Source organism: Cryptotermes secundus, unplaced genomic scaffold, assembly GCF_002891405.2.
Source record: "Cryptotermes secundus unplaced genomic scaffold, Csec_1.0 scaffold88, whole genome shotgun sequence".
NCBI lineage: Eukaryota > Metazoa > Arthropoda > Insecta > Blattodea > Kalotermitidae > Cryptotermes > Cryptotermes secundus.
The window spans coordinates 609,109-635,560 of NW_019724585.1; the positions used below are offsets into that span (position 1 = coordinate 609,109).

Below are 26,452 nucleotides of genomic sequence, written 5' to 3' on the forward strand. Positions count from 1 at the left end.
AGCCTACAGGNCGCTTAATTAGCTAAGCACTTGATCCCACTTGATCAAACCCGGGCTGCCGTGGTGGGAAGCCAGCGACTAACCATTTGAGCTATGGCGCAGCCTACAGGATTAATAGTAACAGTAATACCTAACTTAGGGCTACATTATAAAATAGTGACACAAATTTTCAAGTTACCACAGTTACAGTATTTTACTTGTTTACAGTGCTTATGACTCATCCAGTAAGCAGACTGAAAATTTGTGACTAAGCAGCTTTATAACTTTATGATTTATGTTTGGGAAGAAATGATGAGGGTATGTAACACTTTACAATCATGTGATTGCTGGGTCTGCAGTACCAACACAGGTAAATTAAAACCAACAGCTCTGTCATTCTTTATTTTCAGTTATGCACAGCTTTTCTTGTGATGTTCATATGTTGACATAACTTCTTTTTGTGTAAAAATATTTAAGGGGGTATTGTTCTCTTACTGATGTTCTAATAAGTTTGTTAAACTGAATGACAAAGGACCAAAGCATCACACTGCAGAGGCAAGATAAAAATTTTATTGTGATTTTAGTTAACATATTAGAAGAGACTTAAGCTTGTGTTTTTGGATTAAAAGGACAAACATTCTCTTTATAATGTAAGAAATGATCACCAATATGAGGCTGCAGTGCACATCCATGTTACAAATATTTGGGTTGTGGGATTCTGTACTTGTGGAAATTATAAAAGATGAAAAATTTGCAATATGGAACACAAATTTACCATTAAGGAAATGTGAAATAAATATTTAGAATTGTTTAAACACAAGCCATGAAACTAGGAACAAATTCAGCCCACCTTTTTTTTTAAGAAACTGAGCTTGCACATATGCATACAAGAATGGCTGGTAGTGGCACTGCTATTCATTCACACCTTATTTTTTAAATTCTTCAGTGTATTACTGTTATGTACACAAAACAGTGTGTGTCTATTAAATGTAGACTGAAAAAAGTTTCCACAGGAACAGATGTCTATTTATAATATGGGAGTCCATGGTTCATATTATGGAATTTCATGATATGGGAATTTTCGACAACACACAGTTATGACATCAAGTACAATAGGGACGCATTCTTAAGTCTCCATTATGCACCATAAAGTTTTTAATTTTCATTATTAATCTTTCATATAAGTAAACATTTTTGGTCTCCATCATTATTAAAATAACTCAGGCAAGTTTTGCTGTTTCAGATCACCAACCCATATTGCTAGCATTCTCTTCAGCTGTTCCATATCAAATTTCACATGCCAGTTAACTGTGAAGCAGTTAAAAGAGTAGTGTCTATACCATTTTGCTTTTCAGCATAATTCAGAATTATCTGAAATGTACAGCTAGAAAAACCAAAACACCTATCAATGTCCACCTGATAATCACCAGCCTTGATATGATAAATGCATCTGACTCTCAGTATAATGCAGGTAACAGGGGACATTACCTGTGTTATATGCAAAATTTACATTTATCTAATTTTGGAATCCGTGTTGCTTGAAGTATTAGTTTCATTGTTAAGTTTTTGATAATGCATGGACTGCTTACAGTTTTAAACAAATTCGTGGAACAACTGTTGTCATTACTGCAAAATTATAATATATTAAGCCTTATGTGTAAAGTAATAAATCCAAAGTTTGTTATACTGAAACTTTGTAACTGTCCATCTGAATATCCAGGTACTTGTAATACTGTACTGCTGTATGGGCTTCCACATATTCAAGGGCCTTTCCACAAGAGCTACAGCTCTGAATTTTTTTTTCTGCCAGCTCATAATTAACATCTTACTGTGGAAAAAGCATTCTTCCCAACATATCTATTAATCTATTTTTTCAACCTCATGAAGACCACGGTGAACAAAATATATGACATACCTAATGCTTGTCTGTTTTAACCACAGCCTTAAGTCTTGATGTATAGAAGCCTTCACACACAGGCTGGTGGTGTGGGTTCCACTAGTTCTTAGTACCTGAACAGATGCTTGGTACAAGAAATATGGCAAGAAGCATCCTTGTCCTGCATTCTCATCAGGTAGTCCCTTCCCCTGGGACACATACTGGATTCTTACTTAATCGGACAAGCTACAATCTAATGTAAATTTCCTATAAATGGGAAAATATGAAGCACATGCAGTAATAGTCCACAGACAAGAATAAATTAGAACATTTACATGTTATAAACTGGTGCTTTTCTGGTCGTTCTTTTATCAAAAATTTATACTAAAGTGCATCTTTCCTTCCTCCAGCATTGGATAAAAGGTGAACAGATGTCTCTATGCAAATCAGTGAAATTCATGCACCATGAATGGTCAAACAAAATACATGCAACCACCAACACACATGTGAAGGGAGCTGACAAAAACATTATTTCTTTCAACAATGAAGGCTGTTTTAATTTGTATCTTCCCGAATCAAGGAAACATGCTAGTGAAGTTACAGTCAAACTGTGTTTTATTTCCCAGTCTCATTCACAATTCTCTTCTCTCCTTCTTCTTCATCATCCTTGTGTTTATTTGGGTCATCTGGTTTCATTGCTGGGAAAAACAGGACCTCCTAAAAGCAGAATGGACAAACACCATGTTAAATTCCCTTTACATGCAACAACTGCATGCATTAATTTATCAGGCAATGTCCCTTCTTCCCATCTGCACCCTTCTATATGTCATTCTACAAAGCCAGGCCCAATGAGAACAGAACAGTATTAAATTAGGAAAAGTTGAATGTGACCAGTTCAAATATCACCTTTCTTGGACACACTGACATGTATGAACATGTTTAACTGATTATAATATGCACCAAGAAAATTCAATTAATAAGTCTAAAGCTGAAACCTAAGAAGTTGGAAGAAAGAAAAGAGTAAAATAATGGCTCAAGAACAAGTACAAACCAAAATCATAACTGGTAATGAATACTGGAACATATGGGACTTTTGCAATTATCTGGAATACAATACTTTATATCAGGGAGTAAAAATAAAACATTAAAATAATCACAATACATCCATTTATATTCAGATATTTAAAATTATATTTCTGAAAACTAGTTTAGGGTTAAATTAAAACATATCAAACCTAATTTTTTATGTCTCTTCATTATAATAGTGGAAAGACCAGACAAAGCAATACTAGAACACAAGCACATGCCATGCAGATGAAATTCCTATAAAGAAGGGAGCATACTCAAAGAAAGAAATTCTGTGAGACTAAAAGAGATTTTAGAAGAAAAATTTCTGTGTACAAAAACAATCTACCAGTGGTTTCAACATATCTGTGGATAAGTTCTGGAACAAAATCATTAAGCAATCTAATGGGAAGATTATAACTTGACACACAACTGACAATTATTAGATTATCACTATTATGAAATTTGATCTTAACAAAGACATTCTAAAGTCTTCTAAAGGAAACCAGATTGAGACAAAAAAAGTTCTTTAAATTTGTTAATGTTGTCAGTTTGACATTAGTTTTATATATATATTTCACTGTATACACCAAGATCCGGTCTAGAAAACCGAAATTAATGGCCATGGGGATTCATTGCGCTGAGCACGCGACACCCTCTATCCACTAAAGCTGGTATTAACTTCACCAACAAGCGGCGGTCACTCAGTTGGTATAGTTCACATGTGGACTAAAACCATGGAGTTATATTATGTTATATACCAAGATAAAAGAACATTGGTCATTGAATTTTTCAATTGGCCTAATCCTTCCAGCAGCAGTATGGCCCTGGAATTGACTCAGTCTCTAACAGAAATGAGTACCAGGAACCTTCCTGAGGGATAAAGGGCTGCCAGCACATAAGGGTGACAACCTCATCGCCATCTGTGAGCCAAACTCTAGAAGATGTGGTAGCCTTGACATCTCACAATCCTACGGGCCTCCATGGCCTATTACAGGGTCAGCTTTACCCTTCTTTTTGCAATACCCATATAACAAAGGAAAATAAAAATGATTCCTCTTTGCTCTGCTTATATAATTGTAAATAATTCTGGTTTGTCAGTGTCAACACAAACATTCTTGTTTGTTTCAATTTATGAATCTTCCAATTTGTCAATATTTCAGCAAATTATCATATTCATGGGCAAAGGTTTATTTACTGTTTGAAATGAGTAAAGATATAGTTGGCAGAAGAGTCCCTGAAATCCTTCAAAGTTCTGGAGACAAGAAGCATACATTACAGTAATCATCAGAAGAATGATCCCAGTTTTCTTTTATGGTCATTATTATAGAGTGTATGATACACCAATGTTGCTGTCAGCACAAAGGCCTAGTCTACTAGTAAATATAATGTGTGTCAAGTGACCTGTACATGCCATTCCATATTAATAGCTCTACTTATCCCAAATTAATTTTTCATAAGAGATAAATGATTTGGGTTCTGAATTTTGTCATCTTATGTTCCTTATGCATTATTTTAATTCCTCCACGCTATGACCATGCCTAACAATATGGTAAATACATATAAAAATTAAATGTGCCTTTATAATATATTCAGGATTCATGAGCGTCCTTATAAGACAATTAAAGAAATTTTGTTTCAATAACATGGAAAGTTAATCTGTTAGTCAAGCTTAGCTAATCCCACATGCAACAAAATCTTAGTAATGCAATGCTTCTGACAAATATTTGCACATATGAGAAGCAATTCCAGCCAGAGTGTCCTGCAAGAGAAAAACCACACAATAGTATTCAAACACTACATGATTCAAAACACAGCTCACAGTTATAGCTCTTACCTTGATGTTATTGGAATCTGTGAGGAACATGGTCAGTCTGTCTATGCCCATGCCCCAGCCTGCTGTTGGGGGCAAACCATACTCCAGTGCTGTACAAAAATTCTCATCAACTAATTGAGCTTCATCATCACCTGCTGCTTTATCCTGCAAACCATAGCAAAATTGATTCTCCAATTTGGCTGTTCAAATAAAAGAGAGCATATGAAGGTGAAATCCAACATCATAAACTAAATCAACTCTTGGTAGTAAAACACGAAGGCTCAGTCTCTTGATAACAAAGCCCACTGCGCACAATCCCAAACTACTTCCATCCTTATAACCTATGTCCTTAAGATCTATTCTGTTTCCTTCTCATCTTGAAAGTGTAACCAACACTCAAAACGTTTCCCCATCAAAATTCTATATATAATTCCTATCTAATGCATATGGGATACGTGCTTACTCCACTGTAACTCAGTTTCATTATCCTCACAACAGGTTCATATGCAATCTCAATGTCCATTTATTACAGACATGAAAGTACTACTGATAAAGATAATCACTGGCTTCCAACTGTGGTGGCCCAGGTTTAATTCCAAGTGAGGTCATATGGAACTTGTGATGGACAAAGTGGCAATGGGGCAGGTTTTCTCCTCTGCCAGTTATCATTCCACCAGATTTAAGGTTCTGACAACAGTGGTTATGAAGAGCTTGATCTTCTACTTCACATTCATTAACCATCCTGTCATGGATGATATATAGTCTCAATACTGACAGTGTCATTAAATAACAAACAAACAACAAGAAGTTCTGGGAAGAACCAATCGCCTACTTTCCTTTGATATGATACAAACTTCATATAAAATGACACATCCAACAGTTCTATTCTTGCATGTGCATTTGTTGCCATGGTAACATTTTAAACAAGCTGCTTCCCCCCCACATGCACACACAGAGGTATTTATGAAGTATGCCACTAAGGTGGGCTCAGGTGTCATGATATGCAGAATTGCTGCTAATTAATCCAGCTAAACTAAAACATGTCCTGGATCTTCTCCCATACATTCCAGCAGTGAATCACACCTCCAAAACACTAAGATCAAGCAACAAACATGCGGATGATACTGAGGAACTCAATTCCCAACTGCTTTCATTGATTGCAGTAACTAATTTGTAGGCCTACACAATTTATACAATGTACACTGCGTTCAATCAAGGAGGAAATTTTGCGACACCACTGAACGCGCCCAACATACCTCACAGATTGCTGCTGTAACTGCCAAAAGCAGAATGAGTCATTAGCGCTGATAAATGCACAGTTGGGTGGCATGATGTTGTCACTGCAGCTAAGTTGCATTAATAGTCAGTCTGCATTAGAGATTTCCATAGGTGGTCAACATTTATACTGAAATGAAGTTCACTACTGAACAGCTTGTGTTTATTGTCAAAATTTTTCCAAGGAAAAAAAACTTTCAGAAAATGTATCAGTAAGTTTCATTGTAAATATCCTGATGCGCCAGTTCCCACGAAGTTGTGTGTATCCAAGCTTTTGAAAAAGTGGCAGGCCACAGGTTCAGTGTGTGACACAAAGAAGCAATTGAAGAGGATTGTGCTGACTGAAGAAAAAGTCTGGGATATTGTGGCATGGCTACAGATCAGTCCTCAAAAATCGTTAAGACACTTATCACAGAAAACTGGTGTTTCACTAGGATCTGCTTTCACAGCCATGAAATTAATCAAATTTCACCCATATAAAATAACAGTTGTGCATGAGCTGAAACAATCAGATTACGCAGCAAGAATTCGTTTTTGCAACTGGCTGCTACAAATTGTGCACGATGGAATCGTGGATCCACAGCTTCTGTTCATGACTGATAAGGCATGGTTTCACATTAGTGGTCATGTCAATGCACAAAATATAAGAATGTGGAATGATGAAAATCCTCACGCTATACAGCAAGTGCCATTACACAGTGAAAAGGTAGGGGTGTGGTGTGCCGTAAGTCTGCTGCAAATCATTGGCCCCTTATTTTTCCATGAAATTGGGAACTCTGACCGCTACGTTAATTATATACTGAATCCGTTCTTCAAACAGCTGACTGCTCTAGAAACTATGGGTATTTTGAGCAAGGCAGCACTACAGCACATATGGCTAATGCAACCATGGTCGCAATATGGGAAGTGTGTGAAGACAGAATAATCAGCAAGGGACTGTGGCCTCCCAGATCTGCAGATCTCAGTTTTTGCGATTTTTATCTTTGGGGAAACCTAAAGGGAAAAGTCTACAAGAATAATCCTTGCACCACTGAAGCTCTGCAGAATGAAATAACACACATAATTAGTTCAATTACCATGGACCAACTTCAGAAAGTGTCACATAATTCATTTATGCGATGCAAGACATGTTTGCAAGCAGAAGCAGGTAACTTTCAGCGCCTGTTATAAAGCAGGGTAAATTTGTGTTATATTTTTATGGTATTCTTATAATGAGTGCATGTACAGAAACTGATGTGAGGGAAGTCGTGGAGAAATGATCCATCCACTCTACACTAGCAAGAGCATGCATGTTTATCTGCATTGATGACTCATTCCATTATTGGCAGTTACAGCAGCAATCTGTGAGAAATACTGTATCCGATTCACGCTGCTGCCCTGGTTTCCTCAATGACTGAACACCCTGTATTATTATATGCAACATTGATTTAAAGGTACATTTGTAATTCATAGTTAAAAGAAAAACAAATGCAACAGTTTGAAATATTGATTTTAGGTAGACTAAATAATGCTGTGCCTACAAAGTTCTATGCTGCATCAAAACAAATTAATGTTAATTTTTATCTCAACAATGGCTTTTCAGATACCGAAACAAACTATAGGAATAATAATATAAACACAACTGACATGATTTTATGATTTATGGGTTTATGCAGAACAAGGTTTTCCATATATTTCAAAGAGAGTGAGAAGTGGCACATGGCTATCTGAGCCGAAGCCCTTCAGTTACATTCTGAAATAATACCACCCATGATTAAACACCTCCCCCCTACACATGTACAAATGCGTGCATGGGCACATACATACATACTGTATGGTGGTTTAATATTGAGGTTCAGGATACAACCATAAAATTACTATGTACAGATGGTACATTAAAAAATTATAACATGAGAGGCTGTACTAGGGCACATCACTGAGGAATTAAAACGATATGAATCAAGAAGACAGACCCACTTTTTTGGAAGAGCAGAGAAGATGTGGAACACTGAACGTTTAAAGTGGCATAAAACTGGATCTGTCAGACATGTTGAGGTCTACTCCATTATTGAAATACAAGAATGTTAAGACACACTACAGTAATTGTATCTTTCAGGTTGTCACACCATGTTGTCTAGTAGAAGTTCACTCAGTTACATTGATGAAGATGCTGCTTTTCATAATCACTACTGCAAGAACCTCAAATTCACCATCTCCAAGGATAATGCATAGTACACTATTAAGATTAAATACATGGTGCTCCTCTACGTGTGCATATTCCACAAGAACATGGAAAATGGTGGCAGTAGACCATAATCTGTACAAACAGATGCCAGCTCATCACACAACAAACATCCATGTTATGCATGATGTTGAACTGACAGGCGCCCCCTCCCCCCATAAAAAACCCCGCAGAAAAGAAATAGTATATAAAACTGTTCTTCACTGTATACAAAACAATGATGTATAACCTACGAGAAAAAGATTCCAATGAAAATACTGTCATGATATAGGGGCGATTATAATTGGGTTTTGGATAACTGGATTTACTGACCACTTACATGTCATAACTATGGATACCTATAACACTATCACCGATTTCCACACTACAAATCACTACACACTAAGTTTTCTCAGTCTGCTTTCACTAGTTGTTTCCTGGTAATGAATCTTAACAGTGGAGATTCTTCAGCTTCTATGGTCATGCTGTTGCCCGATGGTCAATACTCCACAACTGAACTCACTGCTCCAACTGTCCTGGTTACAGACTTGTAACAAGGGCTATTGTTCACTCCCTTAAGGTTCATGAACTGCATTCCCTAACCCTGTAACTGACAACTCAAGACTGACTGGGTCACCCCAGTTGTCTTTTTTGTAAACCCTTTGTATGGACTGAGTAGAAAACACTATTTCCAGCAGTAACTCTATTGTTGTAGAGGTATGTTTACACCATTACATAGCAATGGCTGTTGTCTCATTGTCTGTTTCGAGGTCTCTGCTTAGCAACGGGTCTGTACACAATATTTTTACTGAAAATAGGGATACATTATTAAGGGAGTAACAATGATACAGTTCTTTTCTGCTGAGCCACATAGTCTATAAACACCAGCTAATGGAAGAACAAACAGTGGAGGCACATACTCAAATCTGAAATACACAATATATTTTCCAATTCATCCTTTGTAATTTTGCATCAGTTATTTATTACATATACAAATCTAGTATTACAAAGCTAATCATACTACATTATAAAAAATATTTCTTTATATTCTGTTAAATATTAACTGTATCAAAAAACGCTCAACATAAAAGCTGTTGGAAGTTAGTTACATCTGCATTTCATGTCAAATATGAAATATTTTTTTTTCACAATAAGCCACGTCTGATAAAATCTTTCCTGAAAAAGCTATGAGCAGAATCTCAGCCACAGGTCGTTTCTATCAACAAAAACCTAAGAACCAAAACTAAATCCTCCTTGCCACTCTCAGTACAGTTCGCTAATGCCAAATGATATCAAAATTTTCAACAGTTCAGTTGTTTAACTTACTTTGGCTTGCTGCTCAAATCGCTCCCGCTGCACAGCAGGGTCATTTAGTTCTGTATATGCATTGACTACCTCTTTCTTCATGATGAACAGCTCAAACCTTTCAGTAAGACCATGAATAGAGCGATGCCACTTAGCTAGAGGACTCATGATCTGTGGATGGTCACAGATAAATGTAGGACTGACACATTTCTCTTCCAAGAATTCTCCAACCAACTGCAATTAAATATTACATCATCAATTCTTTATAAGCAAAAGTATAAAATCATGAACGGTTTTATTGCTATTGCCTCATTCCTATTTACCCCCAAATTTGTGTATGGCCACGTATTCTTCCATATGTGAGTTTTACACATTTGAATCAGAAGTGGAATTAATGTGCTCTTAATTTTGTTTTTTTCTAGTGTTGTATTTACTCATGTAATTAAAGCACATCTTACTTAAAAAGATCATGTGTGAAGGTCATGGTATGTGAAAAACAGGCTATAATGTGAATAAAATATGGGAAGACTAGATTCAAAACAATTTTACAAAAACAATTACTGATTACCATGCCAGACACTGGAATGGAGTCCATAAGGATGGTGGTAAAGGGGCACGACTTGACAAATCTGAAATGATAATAAAAAGAACTAATGAGGGAGTGAGGCTGTGTGAGGAAGACATAGAAAATTGTTGAAAGATGGAAACGTGGCATGAGGAACCCTTAATAGGGAGAAAACGTTGATGTTACGAAAACTGCAGCTGCATAATAATGAGAAACAGTAAAATTTCCATTCTTTTCACCATAATCTACAACTGTGATTTTGAATCCATCTGTGTAATTGTGATGTGATCCAATATCTGACACCCTTTCAAATCCTCCCATATCCACTGTCTCTCTCTTAATGTTATCTCAGTCACTCCTCCTTGGTTAGACCCCGTCAGCCAAACAAGGAATGTCTGGCTGGCACTGATAAACAGAATGTGCATGCTTCCTTTTCTACATCCTTGTGTCAAGACCAACTGATGCCTACTCAATAAAGGTGCACTTCTAGGAAACCAAAAGGACGTAAAAGGGGAAACTTTTAAAAATAATTTGTTACTATTGGTGGCGCTCCCAATGTTGGGCACCTTACTGTATTCAGTAAAATCAAGGCGTCTGCATCATTCCTATCACTTTATGTAAAATTAATAAGATTAAGCATAACTTTAAAAGTGTCAAAATGGGCGAACTGTCACAAAGTAGTATTAATACATTTGAGGGTCATCCAGAAAGCAAAGACTGTTCATGCATATCACTTCCACGGGTCAACGAATTACACCATTTCAAGGTCAATGGGTCTAAGTAGTCTTTTAGTAGCAAGCCAAGTGAATGACAAGCTGATTATACCGATTTACAACATTTATGGTATTTAAAAATGAGAAGGAAAATTGATAATCCCACCAATTTTGAAGTGTGAGCTGTAATTCGGTTTCTGAATGCACAAAATATCTGGAATGTTTTTTTTTTTCCCCATCCTGACCTAGTTACAAGAGATTTTCATTTGTTCACATACTTGAAGCAGTTTACGGGGGCATGTGCATGAGTAGCCCTGAAGAAGTGAAAAAGATGGTTAAAGACTGGTTCAACGGAATGGCAGCAGGCATACAGAAATTCATCACACAATACAAGTCCCTGAATCTTCATGGGGATTATGCAGAAAAATGATTTACATTGATAATGTAAAATAACATTTTTTAATTTTATTCTTTTTTAATCACCAAACAGTCTTTACTTTCTGGACGACCTATGTATTACTGAAATAGATCTAATAGGCAACACTTAAATCAGTATAGGAAGCTATACTAAATGTCTGAGCAAATCTAAATTCAGAAAGCAGATAAACCACATACATATAATATGGAGTCTACTGTAAATAACGGCAGTCATTTCCATGTGGCTTGCAAAACAAAATTTGCAGCATTTCTTATTCAGCATGACCTACATGTCCCAAAATCTCATCCTTAATTTAGCCAATCTAAGGTAAAGAGAACAAATCATGAAGCTCAACATTATGTAATTTTCTCAGTTCTGCTACTTCCCTTCTCTTAGGTCCAACTATTCTCTTCAGCATTTTGTTATAAAATATCCTCAATCTTTGCTTCTTCTCTCATAATGAGAAACCAACTCTTATCCACCCCACCTCAAATAACTTCTAACGAACTTCTTGGAGCTGAGCCCTTCTTAAGAAGCTCCAATTGTGCAGCTACTCAAGAACATCCCAGCATTTTATGGAACCCAAAAGTTCATTACCGTGTTCATAATAGCCCTCCACTGGTCTCTATTCTAAGCCAGATGGATCCAGTCCATATCACCCCATCTTATCTCTCTAAGATACATTTTCTTAAGCTTCAGTCATTTATCCAAAGAATCTGTCCATGTCTCAGGCCCTTTATGGCATTTCGTAACAATCTTTTTTTTTAAGGCAAGGAGTTGTGGGATGTCGTATGTAGAGACATCCTCTTATTAAACTGATACATAAATATTTTTTGTAGTTGCACAGATAGATGGTATGTTATGGATTGGATTGGTCTGGCTCAGGATAGGGACCAGTTGAGGGCTCTTGTGAACACAGTAATGAACCTTTGGGTTCCATAAAATGCTGGGAAATTCTTGAGAAGCTGCACAATTGGCGGCTTCTCAAGAAGGGCTCAACTTTGTGAGTGAGTGATTGAATGTAGTTGCAGAGAATACACAGATGAACTTGAAGAACTGAAGGCTGCTGGCTGAAGACTAATACTATAACAACACTACTACTCCTGGAAACACCCTCACACCTATTCCAAATCAAGTCAAAGTCACACTGTGACTGACGGTCAGTCGGTTCGTCAGTCAGTCAGTCTTATGACCAGATATTTATTACTGTTCGACAGTTACAGTCTTATTTTTTGTGGGGCGCCCTCTCTGATGAGAAGGCGGGTCTGTCTTTTGTATATGCTGCTGGCCCTTGCCAGTGCAGTCTTTGTCGGGTCCGAGTCCCTTGCTACTGGCAAACATATTTTACTACCTCAGATTTGAGACTTCCCTTTTCATCACCTCCTACGACTCGCAGGGTCATGGTGGAGGTATCTGACCCAGACTCCACATGGGGCACACCTATTTCAAAGTCAAGTCACATTGCGACCAACGGTCGGTCAGTCAGTCTGTCTTTCTTGGTGTTGAGCCCCGACTGGGGCTCATGACCAGATTTTTTTTTTCTTTATATGAAAGTTACTGTCCTGTTCATTTGGGGCGCCCTCTCTGACGAGAGGTCGGGTCTGTCATTTTTCAGTCATAGTCTGTGTTAGTAAGTCCATTGTCAGTATTTACAATCTAAAACACCTATTTCTATCGCTGTATCTTCTTATAAAACCTTGAGGTGGACCTACAGAAAACACATCCATTGCCTAATGATGGATGCCTACTGTTGTCATGTATTGTTGCAGGCTCTACCTAGCAACAGCTATTGTTACCCAGCTATTGCTTAGCAGTGGATGGTAATTGGCTAGCGCTTGATTCACTGTGGGTGGTTCCCACAGAGTTGCCAGCCAAAGCTCAACCCCCAAGCTGGACGACCACCCTTTGCCAGATGTCTGTGACTGTTTATTCAATATATTTGCAGCTACCCTCCATATCTGGAAGGTGTCTCCTCCATCTGCAACCTGAGGATGCATCATGCTATGGTGACAAGGGACCCACCTAACATGCCCCCCACCCCACAGTAAGATGTAAATTTATGTCTTCTTAGTCTGCTTATTATAAACATGCTTAACCATTATCGTCTAGAAAATGGGGACCTTATATCCTCCACTGCTAGAGTGCTTGCAGCCAGATCTTAACTCAGGGGTGATGGTTCCAGTACTTAAAAATGTAACCCTCAGTCAGCTTATCACGTGAATGGGTCATTACAATAGTGCAACATATGGCCAATAAAGGTTAATGGTAGACGTAAAGTTGTCCCTGTGCTTAACTAATTAAGCAGAATGCCATAAAACTTATGGAGAGTGGATGTATAGATATACATATTCTTGACCTTGGCACTAGTTTGAGATGGTCAGTTTCATGCCCCAGCCACTTGACTCCTGGGGAAAAGCCCTCATAACCACGGGATAGGAGGTTGGGTGGATCCCATAACTGGTTAATGTAAAGTGCAAATTCAAAACCCCAGCAAATTTTACTGTCAAGATTCCATTTAGTTTTTATTGAAAGACACATGAAAACTAAAATCCTGTGAGCTGGAAGTCACTCAAAATTAGACTGCAGTGCACTACAGTGTCACCTTATCTAAAAGTCTTGCAGCAGTGCGAGGAGGAGGACACTCCACCCCATGCTTCTCACATAGGTCGCTCAAGAACTTCACAGCTTCTGGACTTTCCAGCCTGTCCGCCTCTGGCAACTTTACATTCAGGACCTCCTCCAGTGATGTAAACATTGAAATCCGTTTGAAGGGTGGTGTAAAATCTATTTCAACAGCCTCTCCTTCTGGCCCATCTGGGTGATACTTGATCTTGTACGTGCCATGTATACTTTTTACCATGCCTGAGTAACAAAGAAGATACAATTTACTTCCACCAGCTAGCATAATAAGACTCAACCGCCATTTGTCTGGATCTGTAATACAAAACACTGAAGAGACAATAACATTATAGAAACTGAATACTTACATATTCACAGTGTAATTTTGAAACTCATACCCAGGCACAATGCTGCCTCCCTACTGGTACCACCTGACCCCTTTGCACTTATATACATATATACATATTCATGTTTGTATATATGTACTATATGTTACGATATGTAACTGGCAGATATTGCTCAAATTGTCGGTGCTCACCTTTAAATTCAGAAAGGGACATGATCTGGAGCGCTGTTCTACATGTGAATAACATGGTTCTCCAGAGCTGTCATAATTTGCAGAAAGGCAAAAGACTTCTATTTCTTTAGTTTATTTTACTTTTGTTTCTGTTCAATGTAATAAGATAATTTTTGTGTCATAATGCCTCATAAGTCAGTTTTGAACTAATATCAGATCTAACAAGAAATAAGTGAACTACAACTTTCAAATCCAGTGCAACAGAAACATAAGTTTCCGTGTTCTGCTGGCTACAGCAAGTGACAGAAAGAAACTGCCCTCATCTCAATAAATGATGGCTACTAATCATGACAAGGAACGTAACAGATCCAGCATCAGAGGACGCGGAAGAGCAGCGAGACCTTCAAAGTGAAAGTGCAGCCAATATGATAAGTTGAACTTTAATTCATGACCTTTTTAACCAGTGGTAATAATATAACTAGTTAAAGTGAACTATACACAGAGAAAACAAGTGAATGTGAAAGTATAACCAGTGATCAAAATTGAACTTCGACTCTTGAAAAAATTTTTTAAATTTTAAAATTTAACTTTTAACATTTGAATAGTATTTTAACTTGTATTTTATAAGAAGAACTTGACATATATTATTCAGCATAGGCCTGAACAGGATACAGGATCGAAATAAGTGGAAAACGAATGTGATTGCGTGTGATTGTGCAACTGTGTTCGTACACCTGAGGATGACCTCTTGAGGTCGAAACATGTAGTGTGACAATAATAAAAACGTGTTGTGTGGTCGGTGAAATTAACTCTAACATCTCAACGGTGTAACATCATAAATCCCTCCCATTAATAATACCAATACTGCAGCCTCTCAAATTTCTGAGACAAAACTTGGTTCAGTAAACCCTTGCTAATCTAGTTACAGTTAATCTGGACTGAAATATGAAAAATTCTGTTCACAGTTGAGTACATACTTTACAAGACACATGACATGCAGGAAGGCAGATGAGTTCATTGTTCATTTATTTCAAATTCAAGCAGATCCAGATACAGGTTGAGAAGTATATAATTGTCTGTTCAGACAAATCATGACAGTTTCTTCAAACTTGCTTTATTACATTAAAACAAGCATAACTCTTGTTTTCTACTGATGACTAAATGTATTATATTTTTATAGTTTTTCAGTAAAGGCTCTACAGTGACATTTTTTATTTATTTTCATCAGCACTAGCTACATCATTAAATTTTCCATTTATTTGTGTTCTAAATGTTTTTTGTCTTTTAGGGCTACCTTTTGCATCAAAAATCCAGTTTATCACTTAATCTGGATGACCTCTCCCCCAATAAACCCAGATTAGCGAGTGTTTACATACATCATAAATCCCTTTCATCAGTAATACCCATATTCTCTCAACCTGTTGGGGTAATACCCTTAATATTACTTGAATACCCGAACCACTCATCATGGGATTTGGCATGTATGTCATGCCACCGGAAGCCATTTCAACTGGGTACTTAAGAAATTCGTCATCAACAGTACCAACACTACAGTCTCTCGCACTGTTGAGGTAATACCTTTAATATTACTTGAATTGCTGAACTGACTGTCACAAAAATTGGTATGTTTCATGGTACCTGAGGCCATCTCAATGATGTACTTCATAAAGCACTCCCATCAGCAGTATCAATAATGCAGTCTCCCAAACTGTATTGTCTTATTTACTTCATTATGCGTATACCAAAGTTTTCTTTCTACTTGTCATATCAGATACTCAAATTACAGTGAAATTAAAGTGATTAGTTCTTCCCAGAACTTGTTTTACTGATATTCATAAATAATCAACAGTTATACATATATGGATAAAGGTATAGCTGTTCATGTAACAGGCTGTGAAGGCCCATAGGGTAGTGAGATGTTGAGGCTCCCACATTTTCTCTAGACAATCAGCTAACAGATGGTGGTAAGGTTGTCAGCTTTACGCACTGGCTGCCCTTTACCTCCCAGAAAGATTCCTGGTACTCATTTCTGTTAAGAGGATGAGTCAACCCTAGGGCTATAGTGTGGATGGAAGGTTCAGGTAAATTGAAAAAGATCCACCTCATTGGGAATCATACCCATGACCTTCCAGCTAGTAGCACAGTGCCTCAACCAACTATGCTACCCTGTACCCCCTAAGTGATACATATTTTTTTTTCTAACACTTACTTACTTACTCACTCACTCATGGAGCTGAGCCCTTCTGGAGGAGTTGCCAATTCTGCAGCTACTCAAGAATTTCCCAGCATTTTATGGAACCCGAAGGTTCATTACCATGTTCACAAGAGCCCTCCACTGGTCCCTATCCTGAGCCAGATCTATCCAATCCATAACATCCAATCCTATCTCTCTAAGATCCATTCTAATATTGTCCACCCACCTATGCCTTGGTCTTCCCTGTGGTCTCTTAACACTACACTTTAAATTCCACCTGAGCCCCAAGAAGGAATTAAAAGCCCCGTACCTGAAAGACCAATTACTCAAAGCCACAGTCCTGTATGGCAGTGACTACTTTTAGCAACATGTCTGCAGGAGCAATGTCATGAAGAAGCAGGATCCCCATTATCTTCTCATGTCATTTTTCATGATGGCTTCTTGTAAATTCTGAAGCACAGCAGTACAGGCATCCCTAGTTATTGCTGCCTTGTGTGGAATGTAGTTGGAGGGCAAAATTCCTTCCAGATCCTATGACACCATGGCCATGATCTTTTCAACCACAATGGCAGCATCCAAAATTTCTTGGGAGTGAGTGAACCACCATTTTTCAACTGCATGGATTGTGTACTGTTTCAGGACTCCAGTGATGGGTTGACATTTCATCATATGTAACCATTCTTGAGAGTGATGTTTCTAGGCCTGCTTTGTAAGTCCACAATTCTCCTCATGAAATTGAACCCTGCACTGCTTCTGAACTGAAGTCAGCATTCTTGGAACCTAACCTTTGACAGTGTGATGTATGTGAGTAGATGTATCTCTGAATAACCTTATGTGTAACCACTGTTATCGTTGTTTTTAGACATTCTTTGTATTTATATGACATGTTCCACATCCTGCAGTCATTTGACTAACTTTGGATCTATGGAATGCAATGTAATATAAATCTAAATGTCTTGCTTTTGTTAATGAAAACTTTTGATCAATTTTCCTTTTTTGGGCAGAATCTGATAATGGATCAGTGTCTTAACCTAACAATATCTATGCTTATGTGCAAGTCGGTTGACTTACACTGCAGTCATGTCACAAGTTTTGAATGAACTGAGGTGGAACTAAACACACAACATGCAAAACAACAGAACATGTTAAATCTTGTTTCACTGTCGCACAATACTAACATGTTGTCTAGGAAGATTATATATCTTGTGACCCTTGTATTGTATCAGCTACATGATAATTTTATTTTATTGGTTACCCACATTCATGAATTGCTGTCTCTTGTCTGCAATTTATATTCATAAGCCAACATCTCAAAGAATTTCTAGAAGAAAAATCAAATGGAGTGGGGTTTGATGAACTGGGAGGTTGTCCCTGTGGTTTTCCATGAGCAAACTAACAACATCCAGAGCACTGATTTGAAAATTCTGTTACTTGTGAACAAAGATAGTACCATCACATTGCTGCCACACATTTTGTCTGGTCTGGAAAGGAATTTCTTCCAAAAGAGTGATCAAATGGGTGAACCCAACTGCTTGGGAAGGAACAGGGTTTGTAACTTCATATGGGTTAAACAATCAGAATACACAACTAATAAAATAAAATTGATATGTAGCTGGTAAGATAAACAAATAAAACAGTTTTTGAAGTGATTTTTCCTTTGCTTTCCCTCAATTTTCAGCAGCAGCTTTATAATGGATCAGAGCCGGGCTCATGGTGAAAAATTTTTCACTCAAATAACTCTAATAACAATCTGCTCAAGTTTGGCAGATTTTTCATGAGACAATGTATTTAGTAAATTTACTTCCCACCACCTAAATACTTCACAGCTTCACGGTTATGAAACACCCTCACAATGAACATATAAAGGGGTCCACCATCCATGTAGGTTCACTTTGCCAAACTTTTAGTAAATTTACTTCCCACCACCTAAATACTTCACAGCTTCACGGTTATGAAACACCCTCACAATGAACATATAAAGGGGTCCACCATCCATGTAGGTTCACTTTGCCGAACTTTTCAGGGCAAAACACTTAAAAAATCATCGGTATAATAAGCATTCACTACAAAAGTTGTAAAATGTATATGTAGTTAATTCTTACCTGATAACATGCTCTCTGTTAAGTTCATCAAGTCATGATAATCTGCATATGCCATATAGAATTCACAAGTTGTAAATTCTGGGTTATGTGTTAGATCAATTCCTTCATTTCTGAATTGTCGCCCAATTTCATAAACCCGATCAATACCACCTACAACCAGCATCTGTCAACATAAGAAATTCTTGAATTGTATTAAATATCTGTGTCTGTATTTCATACTGTTCACACCTGTGAAGTGAACTAATTTACGTAAGTAGGAAGAGAAGGAATCAGAAATTGACACTTTTATTTTAGATTCCTGCCATTTCAACTGATTGACATACGCATGTGTATGTACACACACACATGCACATAGACAAAAGGTTGTTTTAGGTTCTGTAAAATATCACTTAAAACTTTAACTCTTATTTTTCCCTATCATGAAAAAGTATGCTGGCATACTATGCCACTGCATACTGCCAAAATAAAATACTGTGTGTTAATTTAGCCATACAACGAATTTTTTACTCATTTCACATCTTGCAAGAAACTGTAAACTGGCAGATCATGTAGAAATGACAGAAGTACAAAATGGAATGAACTGAATGATGCAAGAGGTTACTATGCAAATTCTGTTGTACTGTATGCGGTGAAGGCTAAAAAAGTGTGAGGCCTTAAGGATCTATATTGTGATTCTTGTTATTTTGTCCTACCTTTAAAGTTGTCCTGTAGGTGTCCGTGGCATGCTGTGTTGTTATACTCTTCTAGGGTGTGCTGAGTTGCATATTTATACCCCTTGTGTCTATGATGTTTGTGTGGGCGTGTACTGACGTATTATGATGTCGAACATGTTATGCTGGTTATCACTTTCCCTTGTATGTTTTTGTTCTTCTATCAATTTATTGAGTTTATTAAAGCAATATATATGGAAATTTTCTTTTACATTCATAATGCTCCCTTTTTGGCATTTTCAACCATTTCCATGATTACTGTCATAGTATGTACTGGGCAAATGCAGATTTGTCTTTGTTTAGTCTTATACCTTGTTGTTAGATTTCTACAAGTTTGGCCAACGTATACTTTCCGACAGCTTTGGCAGTTTATTTTGTGTATCCCACTTTGTTCATAGGGGTTTGTTTCTCATTTTTCATTTACCAGTTTACTTACGGTGTGCGTCGTTTTGAAGGCTATCTTCATGTTGGTGTTTTTGAATAGTTTTGTGATTTTTCATATGAAATTTCCTGTATAGGTATATGTGACTCATTCTTGTTCTATTTCGGCTTTATTATCCAGAATATTTTTCTTTTGTTTAAGTTTGTTATGTAGTTTTATGGTGTCTTCATTCCTATAACCATTATTTAGTGCTATATTAACAATAGCATTTAACTCTTTGTTTTAGTGTTTTACTTTTAACCTCTTATGACCTGCTTATAATTTTCAAAACAAGGAATTCTGGATAAAAAAAAAAGAGGATGAATATATGGTTAGGAATGCTTTCTACATGGTCATTATATAAAATATATATGTTATGCTTGCTTTGACCAGAGGACCATCTCTATGACTGATATCCACTTCTGATACCAGAACAGCACATAATTTTGTATTTTGTTCTCCGTCCTCATCATTGTTTATAATACTGTAATGGTTATTGCTTTGATAAAAATAAATACACTCGGACTATCCTATAATAACATTACAATTTATATGTTCACTCTCCTGTTTCACTTTAGCATCCTGTTGCATTAGTACTGCTGCCTTTTGTACATGTGTAACCACCATCTTAAAAGCAACACTTACTTTTGTCTTTCACATATCTTATTGTGTGTTTCCACTTCACTTGTCCATCATCAGGTGTATTCACTATTGCTAAAATTTTACATTGTCATCTTAGTACATTGTGTGAATGCGCTGTAATTTTTTATTTTAAAATATTTAAAATCATCAAAAGTTCATAAAATTTCTGATTCGGCTCTGCAGCAGTGGGTTGTAAGGTGCGGGTGTTTTGTTGCAGTGGTGTGTGGATATGAACTTCCTGCTAAGTTTGTCTGGTCTGTGTGTATACAGGTTATGATTGTTTTGTGCGGTTGTTCAGTTTTTAAGAAAAGTGATGGGGATGCATGCTATCTTGTGTACAGTTGGTACAGGACTTCAAATATGGCATATGGCATCACATTTGTCAATGTATGCCATTCACATGTAGATTGTTTTTGTTGATTTATAAATGTGGCATTTTTCTAAACAATTTGTCTGCCTTTTTTTCTACAGTTTTATTATATTCACGGTGCCAATTATTGTTCCGTATGTGTGTCCTGTGTTTAGAATGTGGTTTGAATATCCAGAATTGCAGCTGTCATATCTAATGGCATGTACATGTTCTTTATTTTTGGTGCTGAATGCTCTTCCTGCTTGCCCTATGTATTCTAATGGGCAATCTAGGCACTTCATTTGGTAGATGCTACTTCTGCTATATTTATCTGATTGTGAATGGGGGTTTAGTATGTTCTTTTATTGTGTTTTGTGTGTGAAAAGCTATTTTTGTGTGTAAAGACGGACAAATAAGAGTCCTGTTATTTTCCTTACTTCTTTCATGTTGTATGTAAAGGTGTCCCATTTTGTTATGTGGTGTTGTGAATCAGTATATGTCTTCTGTTTTCTGGGATTGAGTGTTTTTTAATTTGATGTTATATTGGTTGCTTTGTAGTATGTCTTTGATGGTGTTTATAATTTTTTATTTACTTCTCCAGTTATTGGATAAGCATGAACTCAATTCAGCAGATAACTTTTACTTGATAATTTGTGCTTATATAGATGGCAGGAACTGTCAGGTATAATAATATCTGTTTGTGTGGGTTTCCTGTGCATTTACAATTTTAACTTTTTAACTTCACAGTGTACTGTTAGGTCTAAAAAGACTGGAGTTGTGCAGTTCTTTTTCTATAGCGAATTCTATAGTGGATTGTAAAAGTAAAGTAAGTAAAGGTATCCCTGTAACAGGCTGTGGAGGCCCATAGGGTTGTGAGATGTTGAGGTTCCCACATTTTCTAGACAATCGGCTCATAGATGGTGGCAAGGTTGTCAGCCCTACGTGCCCGCCGCCCTTTACCCCCAAGAATATTCCAAGAATATCCCTGGTACTCATTTCTGTTACAGGCTGAGTCGACCCCAGGGCCATTGTGACTGGAAGGATTAGGTCAATTGAAAAAAAAAATCCAATGGCCTCATTGGGACTTGAATCCGCGACCTTCCAGCTTGTAGCATAGTGCCTCAACCAACTATGCTACTGTATGCCCCTGCATTTAAGATGGTAGTTACATGAATGTACAAAAGGTTTATTCTCCTGTTTTGATTCTGATCTGCCATGTATAAACTAACGCTATGTAAGCTCTACAATTGATATAGCATAATAATATAATGGATAAACAAAATAACAAGTCAATTTTACCTTATGATAAAGTTCAGGAGCAATCCTCATGAACAAGTCCATGTTTAGTTCATTGTGATGTGTCACAAATGGCTTAGCAGTTGCTCCTCCTGCTATCATGTTCATCATTGGTGTCTCAACTTCTAGAAAACCAAGGTTATCCAAGAATGCACGCACATATGAAATAATCTGTGCTCGTGTATGAAATTTCTGACGGACTTTCTCATTCAGGATCAAGTCCAAGTATCTCTGACGGTACCTTGTTTCCTGAAATAACAAAGTATGATTATAATAAACATACTTCACAATCTCACTGTGGCATAAAAAGCCATTCATAAACACTGGTTAGTCTCATGTACTTTCAGATATTCTAAGCAAACAACCATGTTTCATTTGCTGTATCCATGCTGTGGAACACTGTCTCATAATTACACCAAAATTTATAATTTACACCTCTCATGAGATGGGGCAAGGGTACAAATTTATAACAAATTAATAAATGATTAATTAACATGTATTCTACTTCATTATTAATTAAAAAAATAAAAAGGGGAGATGAAAATCTCAATTTATGTTCATGTTTTCTTTTCAAAAGCCATTCTGGTTCCTTTAAAGAGTTTGCACAGTTCAAGCCGAGTGAAAGCATACAATCTGGGGGAAAAACATTTATGTTGTGTTAAAGTAACGGCTGCCTCTGTGGTCTAGTGGTCAGAGTTTCTGGCTACACACAGCACAACAGCCATGAAACACATATGTACATGCACTGTCTTACTTATGTAAGCCTTGAGGAAAAGGCAACAAGCTTCTATACCAAATTTAATCGTAATAGCCAATCCCACACAATATCTACTGAGAAGTGATTCTTACCCAAAAACAATGTGGATACACCTTCAAGGCGTATTTGTTTTTCCAAAACATTTATATAAATACAGTGCGTACAATCAAGTGCGCGCCGCGGCTGCANCAGTAATATAAATATAATTTCATGGCCTACAGAACTGCTCTCAACTAGAAGAAACGTTCTCCCATATATTCCATGCAACCAGCAATCACTAAAACACATTTCACATTGGCAGAAAAGCCCATTAGAATGACCTAAGGAAATTACTATAGTCAGGCTCGTGAAATTTTTTCTACTTCACTCACTGTTGTGAATGACAGTTATGGCATCTTAGGCAATGGAAATAGCTCCCTTCAAATGAAGCATTCTGGAACTAAGTAGACTACATCTACCTTCTTTTCCAAATGCTTGGGACTGTACCTTGTCTTTCAGTCCGAAATGAAGATGGGGAAGCATATGTAGACATGGTGACAGAAGCTTCACCTTTCTTGGAACAATAGATAGTTCACCTTTCTTGGTCTTTCCAGGGTTACCAATGCAACCTATTATATCACCACGTCTCAGTTTGGCAGTATCTATGGCAAACTTCTCCTCCGACTCATACACCTTCGCATTGGCCATCACTTGAATCTTGACACCTTCCCCCCGCAAGTCATAGAATATCAACTTGGCTCCAGACTCTCTGATCGCATGTATGCGACCTGAAATATGAGATAATGTATAAACAAAGACTCTCATGTATTTTTTGTTCACTTTTAGTAGTAGAATTCTGTACCATCACTTAATACATTAGCTTATATTCATGGTGTAAAGGTTTCACTTTTTTGAAAGGACAAATAGTAACAGTCCTCAAGAACAGTGATCCAGGAGGTTCTGAATTCAAATCTTGACCCAGGGATTGGCTCTCTTGATTGAGAACTTCCCTTAGTCTCTCCAGCCCAGTACCATAACACCTCAAAACAGGCTAGACAGCTCTGCTTCCAATTAATTTCATATTATATGCTCTACGCAGTTGAAAAAGTATTGTTAAATAACCCAAAAATCTACAACAGACCTGAGATTCTCATGGCAATGAATATTAAGATTATGGTCTTCTGGGATGTGATGCCATATACTCTTGTACATGGGTACCAACATTTGGAGGGAATCTGCTGCCTTCATCTTCAAACCAATCTACGAATTTGTGCTTCTGGCTGCATTCAAATCTTAGTCCAGAAAACACCTACCCTAACACGTTCCTTTGTATTTTTCCTCAGTTATTCCATTCAATGCTGTGATGATAAAGGATCTTCAAACAGACCATGACCTCTTCCTACCAATCCTTTCCAAGCCATAGTTCACTACCATTCAGTATTGTGATGGGCTATAGGATGGACAGCCAGGGTTTGATTCCTGGCGTAGGTACGATTATCCTCCTTTCCATAACATCCAGAGTGGCTCTGGGGCCCTCACAACCTCCTATCCAATGGGGGGGGTGGTTTCCCTGGGAGTAAAGCAGCCAGGGCATGAAGATGACCACCCACCCCTTCTACTGCAAAGGTCAAGAATGAGAGAGCTATACTTCCACTCCCCCAATGTCTTCATGGCATATTGCTTTTCTAATTAAGCACATGCGCAACTCTACCTTTTACACTCAAGGTAAATTCAGGAAATGACCTCTTGATTCTAGTCCTTCAAAATTCTTAGGTAGCTGAAAGTATAACTAGATAACAAATAATAATCTATGAATAGTCCTATCTTCTGGGACATAATGCCATGTAGTCCAGTGAAAGTCCACTGATGTGGACCCACTCCAGTGTAAACATGAATTTTGTGAAGTCAGAGCATCAACACATCATCAAATTCCTCAAAGAAATGTGAAGAGGTTGTTCATAAACAGATCTTGGCTGTGTATGGTCATGTTGCATCTTCCAAATATCAAGTAGAAATATTGATCTATGCAACTCAAGTGGGTAGAGAATCCATCATATATGACTCCTGCCTGGAAGGCCAGTGGAAGTGACTATTCAGCAAATGTGCCCTATAATTATTCAATAATATGGCATATCAAAACCATCTGTTCTGGCCATCCCCTGTAACTGCCTGGGCATACTGAAGGTTAGTTCTCACTGGATTCAAAGAATGGTGACTCCAGTTCAGAAGCACCACAGGGTTCAGTTTCTTGAAGAGAATTTTGGACTTCATGAAGCACATCCAGAAACATTTCTCTCAAGAATCATTACAGATAGTGAAATGTAGATTCATCATATGACTGAAAAATGCATGCAGTGGAAACATCATTGTTCACCCACTCCCAACAAATTTTGGATGCCACGGGCTGGAAAGATCATGGCCATGGTGTTTCAGGATCTGGAAGCCACACAAGGCAGCTTGTCACTGGGGATACCTATACTGCTGTGTTTCAGAATTTAAAAGGCGGTCATTAAGAAAAAAAAATACGAGAAGGTGACAAAAACAAGAGCAGATGACAACATGTGTCCTGTTTCTGCATGACAATACTCTTGTAAACAAATTGCAAAAACCAACTCTCCCCCTGTGGGACTGTAGCTCTCAGTAATTATGCCACCCACTCTACAACTTACACCTGGTCTCCAGTGATTATGTCATGCTCTGAAACCTGAGGGAACACTTGTGTGGACACCATTTTTCANTTACAACTTACACCTGGTCTCCATGCTCTGAAACCTGAGGGAACACTTGTGTGGACACCATTTTTCAAGCAATAGCAAAATGAACATGCTGTTTCAGAGCAGTCTGAGAAGCAAGATAAAAACTTCAGTTTTTAAGGATTCATCACTAGGTGGACTACACATCTACTGTTCCTCTTATACGTACAACAGTAAAATAAGATTTTATAAGAAAACAATAAACAATCCACCTGTAAGTGAAGTGCACAGTTCTTTGATTTATTTGCTTCCTTCTGAAGGTCTTCTCTACTGTATTATCTAACTTGTAATGTGCAGTTCTATTTCTAAAACAACAAACAGTCTGAACCTGCAATGCTGACTTCAGTGCCATCCAAAATTTCTCCATCACTAACATGGTTGTATGTATCTATGAACTCTGCTAGTGAGACTGAGACATGAAACTTGTGTGGATATGGATGTTCATCTGTCTGCTTCAGCTGTGCAACAGCTTGACTGCGCAATCTGAAATACTCCTGCAAAGGAAGAAGAAGAAAAAAAAAGAACATCACAACCACGATATTCTTCATTAGGTCTACTGTGGAACATTCTGTGGTTTTAAGTTTAACTTTATTATTAAAAAAATTGCACTACAAACATTTCTTTTGTACATATTATATGTTATGTTTAACAAAGTTAGCATTATCAAGTACTGTTCCAATTTATTCTGCAAGATAGGAGAATAAACAACTGCTGTTTCTGGGCAACAGCTTGGTAAACAAATTTCTGTGGGAAAGAATATGCATGAAGCAGTACAAGAACGGTGTTTTCTACGTGGTTTGTGCCAAGAAGTTATAACAAGGACAGCTGGAGCAATGAGGCAGCTGAGAAGATATGGCGCTATAGTTCAGTTGTGGGATATTTGCTGGACAGTAACTGTGTG

General features: G+C 37.4%; 1 protein-coding gene across 3 annotated transcripts in view; it reads right to left on the reverse strand.

The window, feature by feature from the left end:
• Positions 1–354: 354 nt before the first annotated feature.
• LOC111862275 (lysine--tRNA ligase) overlaps positions 355–26,452 on the reverse strand; it is a 31,890-nt gene continuing 5,792 nt past the window's right edge. For 2 of the 3 annotated variants that reach the window (XM_023847534.2, XM_023847531.2), the window contains 8 exons: positions 25,880–26,045; positions 23,306–23,586; positions 22,066–22,311; positions 18,645–18,807; positions 13,815–14,074; positions 9,538–9,750; positions 4,758–4,901; positions 355–2,572 (listed from right to left, as the gene is read on the reverse strand). In XM_023847534.2, coding sequence (XP_023703302.1) covers positions 2,471–2,572; positions 4,758–4,901; positions 9,538–9,750; positions 13,815–14,074; positions 18,645–18,807; positions 22,066–22,311; positions 23,306–23,586; positions 25,880–26,045 — 1,575 coding nt within the window. In that variant the 3' untranslated portion in view covers positions 355–2,470. Of the gene's footprint in view, positions 2,573–3,855; positions 4,683–4,757; positions 4,902–9,537; positions 9,751–13,814; positions 14,075–18,644; positions 18,808–22,065; positions 22,312–23,305; positions 23,587–25,879; positions 26,046–26,452 lie in introns of those variants that run through there. The other variant, XM_023847532.2, reaches the window with a different exon arrangement.